Source organism: Manacus vitellinus, unplaced genomic scaffold (assembly GCF_001715985.3).
Source record: "Manacus vitellinus isolate BGI_N305 unplaced genomic scaffold, ASM171598v3 scaffold_10_pilon, whole genome shotgun sequence".
NCBI classification, from domain to species: Eukaryota; Metazoa; Chordata; class Aves; order Passeriformes; family Pipridae; genus Manacus; species Manacus vitellinus.
The window spans coordinates 1,712,536-1,731,031 of record NW_021938838.1 but is presented as its reverse complement, the minus strand read 5'-3'; the positions used below and the strand labels follow the sequence as shown (position 1 = coordinate 1,731,031).

The 18,496-nt window shown below is 53.1% G+C and overlaps 1 protein-coding gene across 1 annotated transcript in view; it reads left to right on the top strand.

The window, feature by feature from the left end:
* Window positions 1-18,496, top strand: part of VAC14 (VAC14 component of PIKFYVE complex) — a 68,137-nt gene that overhangs the window by 30,276 nt on the left and 19,365 nt on the right. Inside the window, exons 13-14 of the mRNA XM_029965489.1 lie at window positions 7,566-7,719; window positions 17,098-17,230. Of these exons, the coding sequence (XP_029821349.1) occupies window positions 7,566-7,719; window positions 17,098-17,230 (287 nt within the window). The remainder of the gene's footprint in view (window positions 1-7,565; window positions 7,720-17,097; window positions 17,231-18,496) is intronic.

Below are 18,496 nucleotides of genomic sequence, written 5' to 3'. Positions count from 1 at the left end.
GTCATCTTTTTTCCCAGCAAGGTTGAACGTCCTTCTGCAGTGGCTGTGGTTTCCCTTACCCCTGTGCATGGTCTGGAGGCTACCTGTCACTCTCCTGATGTGCCCTGGAGCTGCCCTGGAGCAGCTGTTTGTCGCCAGCTCATCACCAAAGGACAGTCTGGCTTTGGAGGCTCAGTGCTAGTCCGTGTATCAGACTGAAAGACTGTGCTCAGGTCTCTTATTTTTAAGATCTGGTCTTGCTGAGCTGCTCTGAGTCTCTCCGTGCACTTGCCATAAATAATCAAGCCTAAAGCAAGGAAAGACTCACGCTGGATGGAGCCGGATCCATGCCCTTTAAGGTCTCACGCCTGTTTTTATCGTTCAAGTAGCACAAGGTGTTGCACCTCCTCCACTGTGCTGAACAGGGGCCAGTGTCTCATGATGTATCTGCAGCCTCCTGAGTCATCTCTGCCTTCTCTCCTCTTCCCCTTCCTACCCACTCCTCTTGTGCCAGTAAATAAATGGTCAAGAGACACCTGGTTAAGATTCACAGAGGCAGCACGGAGAAGTTGGAGCGAAGCTGAAACCAGCAGTTCCCTTTGATGTGTAGACAAGTCGGGATCCAGGATTCCCGGCTGTCGGATGCCGTGCTGCTGCACTGCGTCACCTCGTGCTTCCCCAGCAGGGGAAGGTTCTGTCCTGCATCTGAGATCTGCTTTTGAAGGCAGTCTATAAAAGCCCTGCTTAAAATTCGATGTGCTTAAAAACTTCCGTGCAGCTCCAAGACATAGCAGGGTCCTGCTGGGAGTGGGTTTTCCTCCACTGGCTGCTTCATCTGTCAGTGTGAGTCTTGCAGCCCTCGTTGAAGAACTGATGTTAGAAAATGTGAAAAGTCAGAAAATGTTTTCTGGGCAGTGGGTTGGACCTTTCCAGCTGCAGGGTAAAGGCACTGCTACTGATAGGCACTGCTGAAAAGAAGACATGTTTTTAGGATTATCTTCTGTGAGTTTCTAGTGCAAAGCCAGCTCTGGATGTAGCCTTTCAGTTCCCTGGATCCTGAATGGACCCAGGAGCTGAGCTCAGGTGAACTGAACAGGAGGTAAAGGCATCTCTGAGAAAACTGTGAAGCAGTGACGCTGCTGGATTTCTTTCTTTGCTTTGTTTTCATTTTTCCGGCTTCAAAATGAGGTTGTTTCTTTATGGCTGAACGTGTTCCTGTCTGCTTATCTGCTCTCCTCAATCTTGCTGGAGGTTGAAAGTTGTGCTGGGACTTTTGTCTGAGTCATGGCAGGAATGACGTGTGAGGTGGAGCTGGTGTCTGATGTGAAGCAGGATAGACTCTGGCTTCCTCTCAACTTTGTCAGCGTGAGAACCTGCATTGTGCAGTGGCCAGGCAAGGCTTTGAGTACAGAAGTAGTTCCTTCAGAAGTCTGCTCAGGAGTTGATGTCCTTCCCTAGAGAGGGCGAGCTCAGCGTGGGCTGCCACTGACTGCAAAGGGCAAGTTTAGGTAGGTATTAGGAAGAAATTCTTCCCTGAGGATGGTGAGTCACTGGCACAGGTTGCCCAGAGAAGCTGTGGCTGCCCCATCCCTGGAAGTGTTCGAGGCCAGGTTGGTTGGGGCCCTGAGCACCCTGATCTGGTGGAAGGTGTCCATGCCCATGGCAGGGGAGTTAGAACCAGATGGTCTTTTAAGGTCCCTTCCTACTCGAACCATTCTCTGATTCTATGTACTGCAAAATCTGCATGACCTTAAAGCCAGCTTCTCCATGACAAACTGAAACATTCTCCCCTCCCTTGGGTTTCCAGTATTAAAGTAGGTGAGAAGAAAGCCCAGGGGTGGTGGTGTCCCAATGGCCATCTCTCTCCTTTGCTGTTGACTCCTCCAGCCCTCCTGCATGTCCTGCTGCAGCACTGCAGGGTTTCAAAGCCCAGGTCTCTGCCCTACTCCGAGCTCTGCTCTCACAGTAAATCCTGGCAAACTTCTCCCATCGTGCCCAATTCCCAGGACAATGAAGCTGAACAAAAGCTTGTGCCAAAGCCAATAGCTGTCTTAGCATGGTTTGGTTTGGAGCTTTGCTCTGTTGGGTTTAGGGCCCTTGTGCTCCAGCTCCCAGCCTTTCATCCACCAGGGCCAAAATACTGTGACCTGGTGCAAAGCAGAGGGTGTAAGCTAAGGACTGTAAAGAGGAGAACTCTAACATATGTGTGCCTGGCTTCTGTTTGAACTTTTTTTGGTGGTAAGGCTTCTCTGGAGAGAGTCTCAAAGCTACAAGGTACCGAAGCAGGGAGGCCGCTGGTTTTCAAGAGGGCAGTTGCCCTGACAGTGAGCTTGGGAGTGAAATAATGGAGTATAGAAAGATGTATATAATTCCAGTTGGATTGTGGAAAATGTGGTCAGCCTGGATTACCGTAGGTGGAAGCAGCCTGTAAGCAGAAGTGGGTTCTGAGGACTCGAGACATTGCAAGGCCACTGGGTTGAACAACAGTCTGTGCATTGTACAGTGCAGGAATAGGAAGTTTTGTGGTGGGAAGTGTGATCCATAGGGAACTTCTAGACTCAGCACCAGTTTCAGACTATAATTTCCTGGCTTGTATATACACATGGAGTTTATACCCACACTGAACAACAGCTGGGGCAAACTGGCAGCCTGGGCTCAAGGAGGTGCTTGTAGTGTTCCTGGATGAAGTCATGGAGCAGTCTAAAACCACAGAATACCTGTCTGCCATGGAGGAAAGGCAATCCCTGCCCTGGGGAGCTGTCTCAGAGAGGGTCCAGGGTGGGATGGGGGTGTAGGATGCAGGATGTCATGAGCTGGGCTTTGGGTGCCCTCCCTGGGTGTGGAGGGAGATGCTGGATGGGAGACAGGGTAGCAAATGAAAGCAAAGCCTTTACCTTCATAAGCTCTGGGACTCTGGATGTTAATTTGAAGGGTTTGCAGGCATCCAGCCTCCCACAGCATGGCCTGCAGGGATACCCCAGGGCTGTTCCAGCTTCTTCCAGCCCCGTCCTGCTGGCTGGACCTGTGTTGCCTCCTTCCCTGCTCTTTAATTCACGAAAGAACAGCACTTGGTGGCACTTGGATGTGGTTTAGTTGTGAGCACGGTGGTGCTGGGTTGATGGTTGGACTTGATGATCTTAGAGGTATTTTTCAACCTTAAGCTTTCTACGAAATACCTCCTTGGCATCCCACCCTGTGACTGGCATCAGGTGGCCTGCTAAGCTCCCCATATGCCAATTAAACACAGTTAAAGAGGTGCTCTGAGCTGTGACATGCTCAGGGTGCTGCAGCCTGGCCCTTGCAGCCCCAGCATCAGGGACAGCTGGGGGATTTGCAAAAGCAGGAGGGTGGACAGGGAGTTTTCAGGTTCCAGCTTGGTTTGGGTTGGTTTTGGCTGTATTATCAAGTGCCCCCCCTCCACTGCCAGCTGTATTTCCTGGTGCTGTGAGCAACTGTTGGCATAACCTGGCAGGATTTGCCCCGGGGAGGAGAGGAGAAGGCCCCAGCCCTGCTGCCTCCCCTTTGCTCCCCATCCCCTCCTGGGAATGCAAAAAAAAAAAATAGATCTTGGCCAGATCACAGGATAAAAGTTGCTGTGCTGGGGACCTGAAAAGAGGTTTGGTTACATTGCTGTGGGAAGATTAATGGTGAGTTTTCTTTTCTTTTTCTGTCTTTAAAACTGGTGGAGGCTGGGAGGATGTAAGTTTGCTTTCCACACTGTGTGTGCCTGGGGCTCAGCCAGCTTTGCTGCTGGCCACTCCTGGCTCCAGGACTGCCTGCCCATGCTCATCTCCCTCCCCTGGCTACGGCTAAAAGGCTTGGAGGGAGAAGAAATAAAATAAATAAAGCCCTTTGGAGAAGCCTCAGTGCATGCTGAAGGGCTGCATTTTGAGTGGTGGAGCAGGAGGAAGCACCCAGCAGCATCCTTGGATTTTCCTGGTTCCCACTGGGTCTCTCCTCCACCTGCCTTTGCCCGTCCTGGAAATGCTGTGAGGTTTTCCACAGTCCCCCTGATTCTTGGTCCCCTTTGAAGAAGTGCTTTGCAGGCCTTAAACTTCTTGTTTTCCGACTTGCTAGCATCTTGCTTCAGCTGAATTCCCATCTTCTCCCTGGTAAGACTAACCTTATCCCTGCTGTTGTGTGCCCCATTTCATTGTCCAGGGAATACCCACCCACTGGGACACACAAAGCTGCCCGTGAGCGTCTCCCTGCTGCACAGAGGCATTTTAATATTTTATTTTCTTTTTTTTCCCCCCCAACTTTTCCGTAAATACCAGCAGGGAGAGCACCTTCAGGAGCTTAGTCTGCATCCTTGCCCACTGTGTGTGTGCCCCAGGAGCGGCTGCCTAACCTGCCTGGTGTCCTGGTAGTCAGCATGTGCTGTGGGATGCTGAGCCTTGCCCTGGGGGGCCTGCAGCAGATTTGGGGTCACCTCCCCTCCCCCTGCCAGGGGGGGCCAACCCAGCGTTTTGACCAGGGGCAAATCCTCCCCCTCCTCCAGGAGCATCCAGGCACTGCTTCGCACGCACAGGGAGGTGCATCCCATCCATCCCATCCCGCACACACGTCCAGGGGCTGCTCTTCCCCCCGCGCCGCCGGCAGGGCCGGGCTCGGCTCCGTTCAACCAGAACGAGCAGCAAATTAACCTGACCTAGATCTGGAGGAGCCGACAGTTGTGTGTGCCCTCAAAATCCGGAGGCAATGCAGGGAGAAATCTTGCTTATTCCCAGGAAGGAGGAATAGCCGCTTATTTATAACTGTCAGAAAACCTGGTTCTGGTTACCCGGCCACCCGGAGCTCGCCGCTCTTCCATGCTGCTCTTCATCCCTGTGCTGGGAATGGCTTGTGACATTGGACAGGTCTCCCCATCCATCACGATGCTGCTTCCCCTGCTCCTTCCTATAACCAGCCTCACGTTCGCCCAGAGCAGAGCACACTGCCCTGTGTCTCATCACCACCGGGAAATCTTTCCCGAAATCCCCTTGGGACCAGGAAAACCCCCTTGGGGGCTGATCCTCCAGGCTGGCTGTCAGGATCACACCTTGGCCTGGCAGCTGGGAATGGCTCTGGCCCTCGTGCTCCAGCGCTGTGGGGTCCGACGGCCGCTGGGTTCCTGACGGATGGGACCAGCTCGCGCCTGGCGCAGCCGGTCGTTGCCATGGCAATGGCAGGATATTGCTTTCTTACAGCCTCCTGGCTCGCACAAAGCCGCCAGCTCCAGCTTTGCTCAGCACAGGGATGTGCAGTGCATACCAAGCGCTCCTGCCTTTCCTCCATCTCCAGCTGGGAACCCACTCCGGAGCATGCGGGGAAGAAGCAGCAGGAGCTGGAGATCCCTGCCTCTTTCCCACGGCTGGAAAACCCCAGGTCTTTGCAGCTGCCTGCTCTTCCAGTGCTGGTGCACCCATCCCTCCTGCTTCTTATTTCCTCCGTGGTTTTCAGTTGCAAAATTTATCCTATGCTGCTTTTTCTACCTCCTGCCTGTGACCTACACAGCTGGCCTGAGGGGACACTCCTTAACCTCTCCAAAGCTCAAGAGGTCCAGCCATGCCCTCCAGTGGCACAGGTCACTGCTGCCCAGGCTGTCCTGGCCAGAGCATCCCAAGCCCAAGCAGCATTTCAGAGATGGGGTTTGGCACACAGCTCTGGGCGGTTGGATTAAGGATCTGACCTCAAGACATGGCTCTTAAAAACTCTGGGAAGCAGCAGGGATGATTTGTGCCTGGCCTGGGGCCGTGGTCCTGTTTCCTGATGCCGCAGGAGTTGGTGGTGAAGACTAAGGTGGATGATGTGACTGGGTGGGGATTAGGGCAGCAGTGAGTGTCTGGATCCTGCTGTACATCAACCACAGACGGCCTTGGCTCCTGGTTTAGTTGGGTTTGGCAAAATCCACCATGTGAACAAGAGTCCCAGCTCTCACTTGCCTGCCAGCCCCAGTAGCCAAGCCCTGAGTCCCTTTGCCAGTTTTAGCCAAAGACAGTGAGACTTGGAAACCTGTGTGTTTATTTGCCCAGTTGTGAGAGCCTGAGACCCAAGTCAGTGCCTGTATGAAGGCTGCAAGTTCAGCTGAGCCACATGATTAGCCACTAGAGAATCTACACAGAGCTTCAGGAGACCAGGCATCATGAGCTCTGCTCGGGGGCATCCTCAGCTTGAAACAAAATACCACCAACATCACTTTGTCTGAGCCACTGATGCTTGAAAACCAGGCAGAGAGGGAGGACCAAGGTCTTCTGTCTGCCAGGGAGCACAGACTCCTCACTGTGGAAGAGGATGAAGGCTGGTGATGGCAGGGACCTCCCGTGCTGGCAACGAGCTCCCAGCCTTGGCAGCATCACGAGGTGCCATGTTCTTCAGGGATGACAGTAAAAGTTGTTGTCTTATTTTTTTTTTCCTCCCTGGGGAGCTGTGGGCTGAGACTTAATCATGTCTATAGGCACAGGGACTTCCCAAGCATGCTGAAGCCTCGTGGTGCCCATGGCAGGCTGCTTTCCCACCACAGCCTGGACACCACGCTGCCTGCTCCAAAGCTGCTGGGGGCTTGAAAATCAGCCTTAATTGCAAAAAAACCCCACTCAGCTTAGGATATCTGTGCAACAGAAAAACCCAGGAGCTCCTTTTTCTGATTTTCAGGCGTCGTCGTATTTTCCAGCACGATCAAAAAAAGAGATGTAATTGCCTTTTTGTTTTTCTGGGGGTAAGGGTTTTCTCTGTTAGCTCAGAAACTAAAACTCTCATATAACTGCATCTCCTCAGAAAGATTCGTTGCGAGAACACAGGGAAAGCCTGGAATGCTGTGCTGGTGGGCAAGGGGTAGTCAGGGATGTGCTCTGCCAGATGTTGATGAGCTAGATGTGACAGTCGACCCTTTTTGGCAGCCTTTCTGCTCCACACAGCCCCACTACACTCAGAGCTTCGGGGACAGCTGATGAAACATCTAGACCCAAGGACATTTGAATGAAGGGGGACCCAAAATAGCCTGAGACATGAGAAGGGTTGAGGACGGAAAAAAAAAAAAACCACTCAGTAATAACTTCTCCAGAAATGCTATATATAGACTAATTTGGTGACTTCTGGAAGGAAAGAGCTATGAAATCCGAATGGCAGCTCTGCCTCGATGTCATGAGCTGAGCCTTTCCTGGGATGCTGCCCTGCATGCAGGGGCTGGCTGGTGTATGCCCCAGAGCATCCCTGTGCTCTTGCTGGGATTGTCCCAAATATTTTGTTATGAGGGGGAGTGGGGAAGCAAAACCCAGACCTCCCCGAAGTGGGACAAGGGGAAGGCAAGCCCTGCTCCTGATTGTGTAAATTTGGTTTAATTTCATATACTCCCTTGGGGCTCACAGAGCAGAAACGTGGGGATTTTTCCCCTTTCCTCTTTACTGCCCTACCCCCTCTGCAAGAATTTGTAATGTCCACATGGAGCCTTACAGGTAGCTCTCTTTTCCCTACACCTTTCTTGATGTGCTGGGACATGGTGTTTGCTACCCATCTCACCCTCTCTGGCCCTGGATTTGGAAAGGAAAGCTCCCTGTACCATCTGCCCTTGCGTGTGCTCACTCTGCACCATCCCTGTCTCTCTGCAGGTTATCCTGAAGGACCTGGAGCTGCTGGCTGAGATTGCTTCTTCCCCAGCGGGACAGACGGAGGAGGGTCACGGTCCCTCGGATGGCCCTGATGTGCGACCCGGCCCAGCGGAGCTTCACATCCCAGCCAGGGCTGGCCAGCTGAGCTCCTCTAGTGAGTGCCCCTGTGCCACAGCTCTGTTCCTCCCCACTCCAGGGCTCTCTCGATGTTCCATGGCACCGGTCAGGTTTGCTCAGGCAGAAGGGGAAGCTTCTCTTACAGTAAGAAATCAATATCTTCGTCCCCACCCGGTACAGCCTGGGAACGGAGCCTGCCGTGGCACAGACCAGGGCACTGCTTTTATTTTTATTGCTCTTCCCTCTAGTTCTTGCTTTGGGGATTTAGGGCTTGGTTTAGCAGCAGGATGCTGCAGAGGCCACTGTGGAGGGAGGTCATTATTGTCCTATTTTTTACGAGACCTTGGGTGCAACCTCTTCTTTCCTTGTAAAAACCCTCAGCGCCCTAGAATCAGTGTGGGATGGGATGCTGGCTGCAAACCCAGGTCTCCAAAACATCCATAGATCTGCAGAGGGATCCCTGAGGGGTCTGTTCCTGTGATGTTGCCTGTTGAAGGCTACCCTCATTGGCTGTGAACTGCTGTGCTGCTCTGAGTGCCTGGCAGAACCTCAGGAGAGAGATGAAGAGGGACGATCCTATTTTCTGGGGACTTGGGGCATAAAAAAACAAACCTTTCATTCATTAGCCCAGCACATGGGGAAATTTTTTCCACCTTCCCTTGTCTGTGGCTCATCCTTCACAGTTCCTTGGCTGCTCCTTCCCCGCCTCTGCTGCTATTTAAGGGCCTCCCTGTTGTAGTCCCCAGGCCAGGTTGTCCCAGCCAAAAGCACGTTTCATGTGAGCTTTGGATTGCAACCCGAGCCCGGAGCCAAGCCTGCCTCTCCCTGCACAGGATGCAGCCACAGGGCCTTGCAAAATCACCCCTGGAGAGGGAGGCTTCGCTTTCCCATCCCCAGGCTTTGTTTTCTCTGAAGATCCTGGATTGTTCACCCCTCCCTGGTCTTACGAATGTTTGCGCCAGCAACCGGCTCAGGTTTAGGGTTGCTCAGGGTGGGATTTTTTTTTTTTTGTGGATCTACTTGTTTCCTGCTGGCAGCTTTATCTCTGCGGTGGAGAGGTGGGGGCTGCAGTGGTGGTGACCTCCCCAAGCCCTCTGCAAGTCTCATCCATCCTCCCACTGTCAGAAGTGAGACCGCCAGGGTGGAGCGGCTCCTGTGGCGCTGGCCAAGCAGCTGAGGAGCTGCAGTTCAGCTCACACTGATGGTTGTCTGAGGTTTCCTTCCTTCTGGATGATCTAAAAATAGCAGGCTGGATGGCGTGGATCCTAACGACTGCCGTGGCCCTTGTTAGCTCTCTGGAAGAGCAACTTGGCTTTGCTTATTCAAGTGTAACCTTTAAAAATAGTCTGACTCTGCCCTCCTGGAGTAGATCTGCTGCAGCCGGAGCTCCTGTTGCCCCAGCATGGGATAACTTGCCCCCATACAGGTCCTAATGGGCTCTGGCTTCCTCACCTATTTTCCTCTTCCCTGTAATGTAACAGAAAATTGTTTCTTGAGAATTTATTTTGGGCTGAGCTTTGCAGGGTCGTTGGCTTTTACCCAAAGGCAGATGTTTTTGGGGAGGGGAAAAAGGAGCTGGGTTGTTGGCCTCGGACGTTTGTTATGGCCCCAGTCCCGTCTGGCTCTGACCACCCAAGGCTGAACCTGGATGGGCTGCTGGGGAGTTCCCCCAGGGAAATTGAGGGGTCACAGCTGGGCCAGGACCTTCCTGGATTACACTTGGAAAAGCAGAGGCTCCTGGAAAATACTCCGTTTGTCAGAAGGTTGTTTTGGAGCAGGAGGGTGACCGGTGGAAATCCTCATGTCTGTGCTTGGTCCTGGGGTGGTGATGCACAGTGAGAGCAAGTGAGCTGAAACTGCCCTTCCCAGGCAAAAATCACAAGGTGCTGTCACTAAAGAGAGGGTGTAGCCCTTCTCTGGAGTCACTGTTTTTGTACTGGGATGTATGGGAGGGTTCCCTAGGGTGCCTTGATTCAGAGAGTACCGAGGAGGAGTGCTTTTCGGGGGTGCCCAGCAACAGGACAAGGAGCAGTGGCCATAAACTAAAACACAGGAAGTTCCACCTCAACACGAGGAAGAACTTCTTTACATTGAGGGTGGCAGAGCACTGGAACAGTCTGCCCAGGGAGGTCATGAAGTCTCTCTGGAGGCATTCAAAACCGACCTGGTTCCTGTGTCACCTGCTCCAGGTGACCCTGCCTTGGTAGGGCGTTTGGACTGGATGATTTCCAGAGGTCTGTTCCAACCCTCAGAATTCTGTGATTCTGTGATTCTGTTTTGGCAATAGGATGGATGCTACTGCACCATCAGATAGGGGGCTGCAGGGCACCAGCGCTCGACCCCAGGGTTCAGTCTCTCTGTTCCCTCCATCCACGTTAGACCAAGATGCCACTGATGCCAGCAGTGGGAGGAGAGCTGCTGAGCCATCTTGGCTTCCATCCTCTCCTACCCCTGAGGCCCTTCCAAGCGTGCAGTTGGTGGCTTTGCAGGTAAACGAGCAAGGTCACCCTTTGAAATCCTTGAGCTCACAGCAGGTTTCCATGCTGCAGTGTCCATCTTGGCTCTCCAGGCTTTGCCACCCAAGCAGTAAGGGCAGGAGTGGAGGTGGAAGGGGCCAGTGCCCCCAAGGTCTTCCCCCCGCTTCCTCTCTCTGCCTTTCTTCCCTCAGGATGTGTTTATGCAGTTGTTTCCCTGCCATTGAGTTCGGTTTCCTTCAGATGCTGGTTGATTAGTCAGGAAAGCCGTGTCCCACTTCCGCAGCCCGTTCCCAGCTCCAGTTTTTATTTAGCCGCTTTGTTCTCCCGTTACGTAAGGTCAGCTGCCCTCGACGCCTTCTCCAAACACTGTGAGCTGGGGCCAGCCCAGCTCAGCACTGGGGGACTTCCAGCATCCCCTCCCAGCCTGCTCCAGCTGGAGGGGCTCTCCTTGTGCCCACTTTTTCAGGGAGAAGGGCTGCAGGGCTGTGCCCAACAGCTCCCCAGTCTATAGGGTGATGGCGCAAATGATCTGATCTGGTCTGTACAATGGGAATCCAGCTACCTGCTTTGCTTTGGGAGTGTTTTGCCAACCTTGTGGAAGTTGAGACAAGTAGCAGATGACCCAAGAGTGGTTGTCACTGAGGCCAGCCAGTCCAGGGAGGTGATTCTGCCCCTTTACTCCGTTCTGGCAAGACCCCACCTGGAGCACTGCATCCATAGCTGTGGGGTCCTCAGCACAGCAAGGACATGGACCTGTTATGGCAAGTCCAGAGGAGGTCACGTCAGATGCTGAAACACCTGTGCTATGGAGACAGGCTGGGTGGTTCAGTCTGGAGATAAGAAGGTTCCAGGCAGACATTAGAGTCCTTTCCAGTTCCTGAAAGGGGCTCCAGAAGAGCTGGAGAGGGGCTTTTGAAGAGGGCATGGAGTGACAGGACAAGGGGGAATGGCTTCAAGCTGAAAGAGAGTAGATTTGGATTAGGTATTAGAAAGAAATTCTTCATTGTGAGAGTGGTGAGGCCCTGGCACAGGTTACCCAGAGAAGCTGTGGATGCCCCATCCCTGGAAATGTCCAAGGCCAGGTTGGACAGAGGTCTGAGCACCCTGATCTAGTGGAAGGTGTCCATGCCCATGGCAGGGGAGTTAGAACTAGATGGTCTTTTAAGGTCCCTTCCAACTCAAACCATTCTGTGATGTCGAAGGTGCAATCCCTCCAGCCTGGTGCACAGCTCTGCCCTGCACAGGAGAAGAGAGCTCAGTCCAAAGGGATGCCAACACCAGCTGCTGCCTTGCACATGACTCTTCCTTCCCTTCTCCACAGCTTTGTAAGGAGAAGCAGTTATGGCCCTTTGTTTCCTCTCCAGCTCGGTCCGGTCTCTCCCGCCTGGCTTCCTGCCGGAGCTGGCAGGGACAGTGCTGGACCCTCTGAGCACCTCATGCTGTAGGATGTTTACCAGGAGCCTGACTCGGTGTGTGGGGATTGCAGAATAAAAGCTGGGATTAGTGATCTGTAGGTGCAGATAAAGAAGGCAACGGTGTAGGAAAGATCATTCCCAGCCAAGCCCTCCTGTGCAGTTATTTTGCTGGGCTGCCTCAGTTTCCCCAAAATGTGAGGAGTTTGGAGGATGGGGTGTGGAATGAGGTGAAAACAAACTAGCAGCCCATTGCTGCCTGTTCCTGCTTACAGGTTATCCTCCATATGCCTCACCTTTCCGTGCAGGAGCCTCAACCTGCTCTAAGCTCACCATCAAGCTTAACCTTTCCTGGTTTGCAGCTCTGCTGGGCACTTTGTTCTCCTGTACATTGGCTGAGCTACACACCTGCTGCATTTTTGCTTATCGATTTACCTTAGCAAAGAAAAACGAGGCAGTCGTGGAGCACTAACCTTCCTGGGAAAATCATCAGGGTTATCATTGCCTGCTGCCTTCCTCCAAGGTGGCCACGAGCACAGACCCTGGTTCAAGTGTAGGAGGATCCAGGAGGCAGAAAAGGCCTCGTTTGGCATCAAAATATGTACCCTGAGCCATTTGGGAAACCCTCTTCTGGTGAGGTGCCGAAGCATCGGGAATTGCAAACCCGTGGCTCTTCAGCCAGGTCAGAAGGGGAGAAGCATCCACGTGTGACCAGGCAAAAGCAGGTGGGCACAGCCTGTGGCCGTGCAATCCACAGTTTTGCTGGGTTCGTTTCCTCAGCAGCATCCTGTGCTCTGGAGAGGGGAGAGCGGAGATTTTCCAGAGCCCAGCTGAGCTGCCGACACGTTCACATCTGTTTCCAGCTACGCCCTGCGCCGCCTTTTTGGGAGGAGGAGGAGGAGGAGGGGAGGGGAGGATTTGCCTTTTTTACGGCTCTATTTTTATCCCGCTCCGCGAGAGGCTTCGCCGCTCCGTGTTTGCGAAAGCTGAAATTCAAAACATCCTGGGGAAGGGCTGCCGGGGGGGAGACGCTGCGCAGATTCCCACGTCGCTGCCCGGGGGTTTCGCCGAGCACCATCTGGCAGTGCCACCTCCCACGCCGCTGGCACTCCAGCGGGCTGGAGGCTCACGGACCAGCTCCGGCTGCCACCAGGTTTATCCCTGTTGCTCCCAGAGGAGCCAAGGGAGATCATTCTCGGGCTGAGCTGGAAACATGATGCCTCGGGGGAAGCGCCGGGGCGGGAAGGATGCTTGGCCTCGCCAACTCTTAGCTTACCCTCCCTATATCCGAGCTGAAATTGCTTCAATTAGAGATTGCGGTAAATCATTTTAGCTAAACCACCGCAAATACCCTTGTGGATGCTCTTTAACCAGCTTACCCAGCTTTAGCTCGCTTCGGAAAGGAATCAATTCTGCTCCAATCTTATTTCAATTTGGTTTCAGCGGAGTTAAGCAAGTCCACACCAGTTTTAATTAAGACTGGTTTGAAACCAATTATAGTAAATTAATAGAAGTTGTGTTTTATGCCAGGCTGAAGTTCCGCACTTCGTGGCCGAGATAGGAAAATCCAAGTTCGTGTCAGAGTCTGCCAGTCTCACCCGGAGCAGTCTGGGGACACTTTGGGCACTGCAGGTCTCGACACAGCTCAGCCCATCAAGCAGCCAGACTGCCTGAATGTTCCAGGCTGATGTACAATATATATTTATAAGGGCCTTAATATAGATCCCTAATTGCCTGTCTGGGTTGATTTATAGCGTGGCCACGCAAGCGATGGGAACGGTTTGAACCACTGGTGAGTGCTCGGAAATGCACGGGAGGGTTTGACAGGCCTTTGCTCCGCTCACCCCATGGCTGGGGGAACACATTCTGGTGTTGGCTTAGGTGATCCAAGCAGCCCACTCGTGTCCCTGGCTCTGTCTCAGGCTGTGAAGGGAATCCAGGGAAAGCCTGGCATTCTGGGCTGTAGGGGGGTGCTGTAGTCATGGATAGGACAAAGAGTACTGGGATTAAATTGGCAGGATTTATTGAGCTTAGATATTAGGAAGAAATTCTTTGTTGTGAGGGTGGTGAGGCCCTGGCACAGGTTGCCCAGAGAAGCTGTGGCTGCCCCATCCCTGGAAGTGTTCAAGGCCAGGTTGGATGGGGCTCTGAGCAACCTGGTCTAGCGGAAGATGTCCCTGCCTGTGACAGGGGGTTTGGAACTAGATGGGCATTAGGGTCCCTTCTGTGATTCGATGATAAGGGCCCAGGCTGGTGTGGACTCACTGTGGCCTCATCTTGTTTCACTGCTCTGATGTTCCTCTGAGCCCAAAATTCCCATTTGTTCCTATTCTTGTGGATGTCCAGGCTGAGTTTCCTCATTCCTCTGAGCAAGGATCTTTCTTCTTCCAGCTCCCTCCTCCATGCCAGATTAAAAAAAAAAAAAAAGGCAGCAGAGCTAGACATAGAATGTGCCACCAGCCCCAGCTACGTTAGCAGCCGATCTGGCAGGTTACGGATCTGCAAAGTCTTGCTTCGGGGAAAGGGGGAGAGGTGCAAGCTTCAATTAATTATGCCACAGTTTTCTTAACACTTCTTTCTGCTTGTTTCTCGTGTTTCATAGAAGCACTTGACAGGCTGCTCCTACGGTTCTGTGGAGCCGGGAGCGCCGCGGTGCTGAGCTGTAACCCGCAGGGCGGCGAGCTGAGCTCAGGGCTACGCCAGGAAGGGTCACACCACGGCAAACGGGGTGCCAGCCGCTTCCTAGACATCCTGTGAACAGAGCTAATGGGAAGTTTGGAGGACTGGGAGGCTTTGGAAGAGAGAACTGCTTTGCCTGCTTGGAAGAAGTATTGCCTGTTTAAACTCCAGCTGAGATCCGGTTGAGTCTTTTGCAGCCCGGGAGCCTCCCACACGCTGGTTTCCCTGGCACGGTGTGCCGTGGTGGAAGCCTTCCTTAGGGACATGCAGGCAGAGCTGCTGGGCGCCAGGTGGGTAAGGGATGGAGAAATGATCCCTCTGGAGTTTTGTCTCGATGCTCCCAGAGGCAAAGGATGGTGAAGAAGCTCCCTGTGGTAGGCAGACTGTCACATTACGCTTTCCTCTCCTAAGAAAAACAGGGTAGACTTGTTCTCATGGTCTCTGTATCCCAGTCCCTCCTTGCTCCCAAGATCCCTGACCCACTGCCCAGCTTACTCTAGGCTGGGCAGAAAGGCTGGAAGTTCGGGAGCCAGTTGGTAGAAGAAAACAGCAGGACTGAAAGTCCTGCAGACTGGAGCTGGGATCTGATCTCCAAGGAGATTCTGACTTTTGGATGCTCAGCTGACCCAACCTCCAGGTGGAGATGCAGGAGATGCTGTAAATACCACCTCAGATCATGGATCTGAGGGTGCTTCTGGGTGGTCAGTCTTGAACCACATTCCCAGCCACACGGCTCCTGGGCTTTGCCTTGTGCACAGCAGAAGTGCTGGACCTTTCAGGGAGGAGAAGAATTGCTGCCTTCTCCTGTTTTTCCTTTGGGATGTGTTTTCGGGTATGTAATGTTTGGGCTGGAAGGCGTGTGAGGCAGCAGTGAGGTACAAAACTGGCTTTGCCATGTGGAGGGAGCACTGAACAGGAGCTGCTCCCAGTGCTTCTGCCAAAAGGGACTTGCCCTGGTAGCAGTGCCATCCATGGTGCTGTGGGGCTCAGAGAGACTATTTCTGGGGTCTTGAGAAGGAAGAAACTGCAAGATAAGACCTTCCCCTGGACAAGCTACAGCACTGGGGCATTGCTAGCTGGTGGGAATGAAAGTGTGATGTCCTGCCTGCTGCTGGCTCTTGTGTTGCAGCACAGCCAGGTTTGGATGTCTTCAGCATTGCTAAGAAAACAGGCAAAACCACCACTTTTTAAGCTGTGAAAGCCAGTTTATATCTGCTCTTCACCTCCCTTCCCAGCAGAAAGCAAGCCAGGCTCTGCTGGGAGGTTTGAGGCTGGGCTGTGGGGTGGTGCAGTGGGAAGGCAGAGCTGTCCCATGTCACCTCCAGACCATGTCCCTTCTCTCTTCTGAGCAGTGCTGAGCAGCTGGAGCTCAGGACACGTGGGGCACGGCTGTATTTTCTCACCGGCTTCTCCCTGCCTTTGAACAAACACACCTTTGTTTTGGAGCCCATTGGCTCAGCTGGATCCTTTTTTTTTTTTTTTTTCCCCCCAGATCATCTTCCCCACAGCTGAGGGGAAACGTGATGCAATGGCAAACACTTGTGCTCGGGGAGGTGCCTGCCTCAAAGCCGGGTTTGGGGTTTCAGATAACTGAGGGGTGGGTGAACACACAGCTCCAGTGTGGAGAGGACACCAGATTTTGGTGAGGATGACTTCGTATTTCATTTTCCTTTTTCTTTGACTCTGTGTGTTCTCTTAGATGCTAAATCCAAACCTGGGGAAGCTGCCCTGCCTGTATCTCTGCGTATCTTTGGGAGAGGCAGGGTGGAAAACAGCCCAGTGGCTTTTCCATCAGCTTTCCTGGGCTTTGGCAGCTTAATTGCATCTTTAATTGGCTGCTCCATGCTCTGCTGAGTGTCCATAGAAGCAGACAACATCCATAAATCAAACTGTTCAGGCTTCCATCGGTTATCTGATGAAAGTACTGGGGAGGGGAATAACCATGGGGTGCTCATGTGTGCTGACTTCCCTCCCTACTGCAGTTAGACATGGTCTTTCCAAGGGAGGAATTCAGGGAGAGAGCTCCCCTTGTTGCAAAGTCGCCTTTGAAACGCTCTCTCCAAACATTTGCTTTGAGCGCCGTCCTGCTAAATAAACCACCTCCCCTGGGGTTTCACTGTGGGAAAAGCAATCTTTACCTGCCAGCTCCCTGCTCTTGTGGGTTGGAAGGGATATTTCCCTGAGCTGGGAGCTGCCCCTTTGTCTGCCCACCCTGCAAACAGACCAGTACAGTCCTTAAGCCTGGAGCTCTGCTGTGGTTTGAGCAGTACTATATGCCAGCCCTGGGGCACGTTGTATGTGACACTGTTGCACCAAGTGGCTCCTGCTCAGGGAAAATCACATCACTGAGTGTAAAGTGGTGGCCGTGCTGTGACCCAGGGCTGAATGTGCATGTCTGCCACGCTGGGTTTGGGGCATCTGTGGCCTGTGGGGTTGGATTACAGGCACTTCAGCTCACCAGCAATCTGGTTGTTTTGGGATGAGCGTACATGCCATATCCGAGGAGATGGGGTTGCCTCAATGTAGAGTCTCAGGTACCCCTTTTCCTACCAGCTACTAAAGCTGAACATCTCTGGGATGAACTCCCAAAAAGCCCACTTCGCCCCTAGGTGCTTCTTCCAGGACTGGTATTGCCCTGGGATGCTTTCCCCTGGGCTGGAGAGAGCTGCAACAGGGCTGGCTCTGCTTGGACCTGCCAGATACAGTTATACAAGGCTTGGAAATATTTTCGTGCCCCAGCCCTCCTCTGTTGAGTGCTGTGACCATGTTTTGGGTGTCTGCTCTCTGATCCAGGCTTTGTCAGGAGGGCCCTGACTGCTCTAAGTTGTTCTCCCCTTGCCTCCCCAGGTATGAAAGGCTTGGAGTGCTCACCCTCCACCCCCACCATGAACTCCTACTTCTACAAGTTCATGATCAACCTGCTCAAGCGCTTCAGCAGCGAACGGAAACTCCTGGAGACCAGAGGAGCCTTCATCATCAGGTCAGAGCACTCCACCAGCCTCACCAAAGCCCCTGAGCACCCCTGGGGTGGGTGGGACGGGGATGACAGGGTCAAGCAGCCCAAGCACCAGTGGCTCCCTTGGAGCCAGAACCGTTTCCTCAAGCCTCCCTTGCTCTCCAGCAAACGGTTTTGGAGCAAACGGGATTTGCCTTTCACATGTCAAGGCACCATATTTCTCTCTCCCATCCCCAGAGGCAAAGTGGCTCCTTATTAAACAGTGTTGTCAGAGCCTGTTTCATTAAGAAACAGCTAGACCAGCCAGAGCATAAAGACAGGTTTGCACTCAGAGTGCCAAGCCAAGTGAATCCCTGCACCCGGCTCGGCGAGGTGCCCGTCCAAGGCCATGTGTTTCGATGCATGGAGATGTGGAGGCTGGAGAGCCAAGAGTTGTGGAGGCCCAAGGGTTGTGGAGGCTGGAGAGCCAAGTGCTGTGAAGGCTGGAATGCCAAGCAGCTGGCAGGGAGTCGTGTTTAGTGCAATGACATCTGAGGCAAGGGGTACCAGTTCCTCAGCTCGCTGGGAAATAACAGGGTTAACGGTGGAGGCAAGGTGGAGAAATCAGGAAGGAGGTTGGTGGAAGGAGCTGGCAGGAGCCTAGGTTCTCCTCCCTTGCTTTCATGGATGCGGCATCAAAATGAACAGGGAGAGAGCATGAGATACAATCCATGCTCTTGTGGGAGAAGAGAACTGCCTCTCCAAAGGCAGAGGGGTGTGTCAGGTACTGATAAGGGGGTCTCATCACTCAGTGGAAATGGGAAAACACAGCACGCAGAGCTCCCAAAATCTGCAAAGCTGAGCTGGGTGTCATGTTGTACTTGCTTGGGCAGCAGTTTGTGCTCAAGTCTTTGGGCAGCCTGAGAACACACCAAGAAGTTACTGAATACATCCCAGAAGCATTATCTCACTTGTAGTGTCCCCTCTCCTCTCCCTGGTCAGCACAGTCCCTGGGATGAGCCACCCTTGGAAGGGAAGTGGCCCCATGCCATGTTAGGGGAGCAGGGTGACTACAGCAACAGTGAGCCTGGGCAGGGTCCCATTTGAAAGCTCTCCTGTACCACAGCCACCCTAAATTTTCCCCCCAGCTGTGGCAGGGTGAGCCCTGGCTGGCAGGCCCAGCTTTCCCAGCAGCCAGCCAGCGGTGCGGTGGGACTGGCTCGCGGCAGCTCAGCAAGCCGAGGCTTCCTTACCGGTGACTTCATGGCCACCAAAAATCTGGTAAAGCCAAAAAAAAAAAAAAAAAGAAAA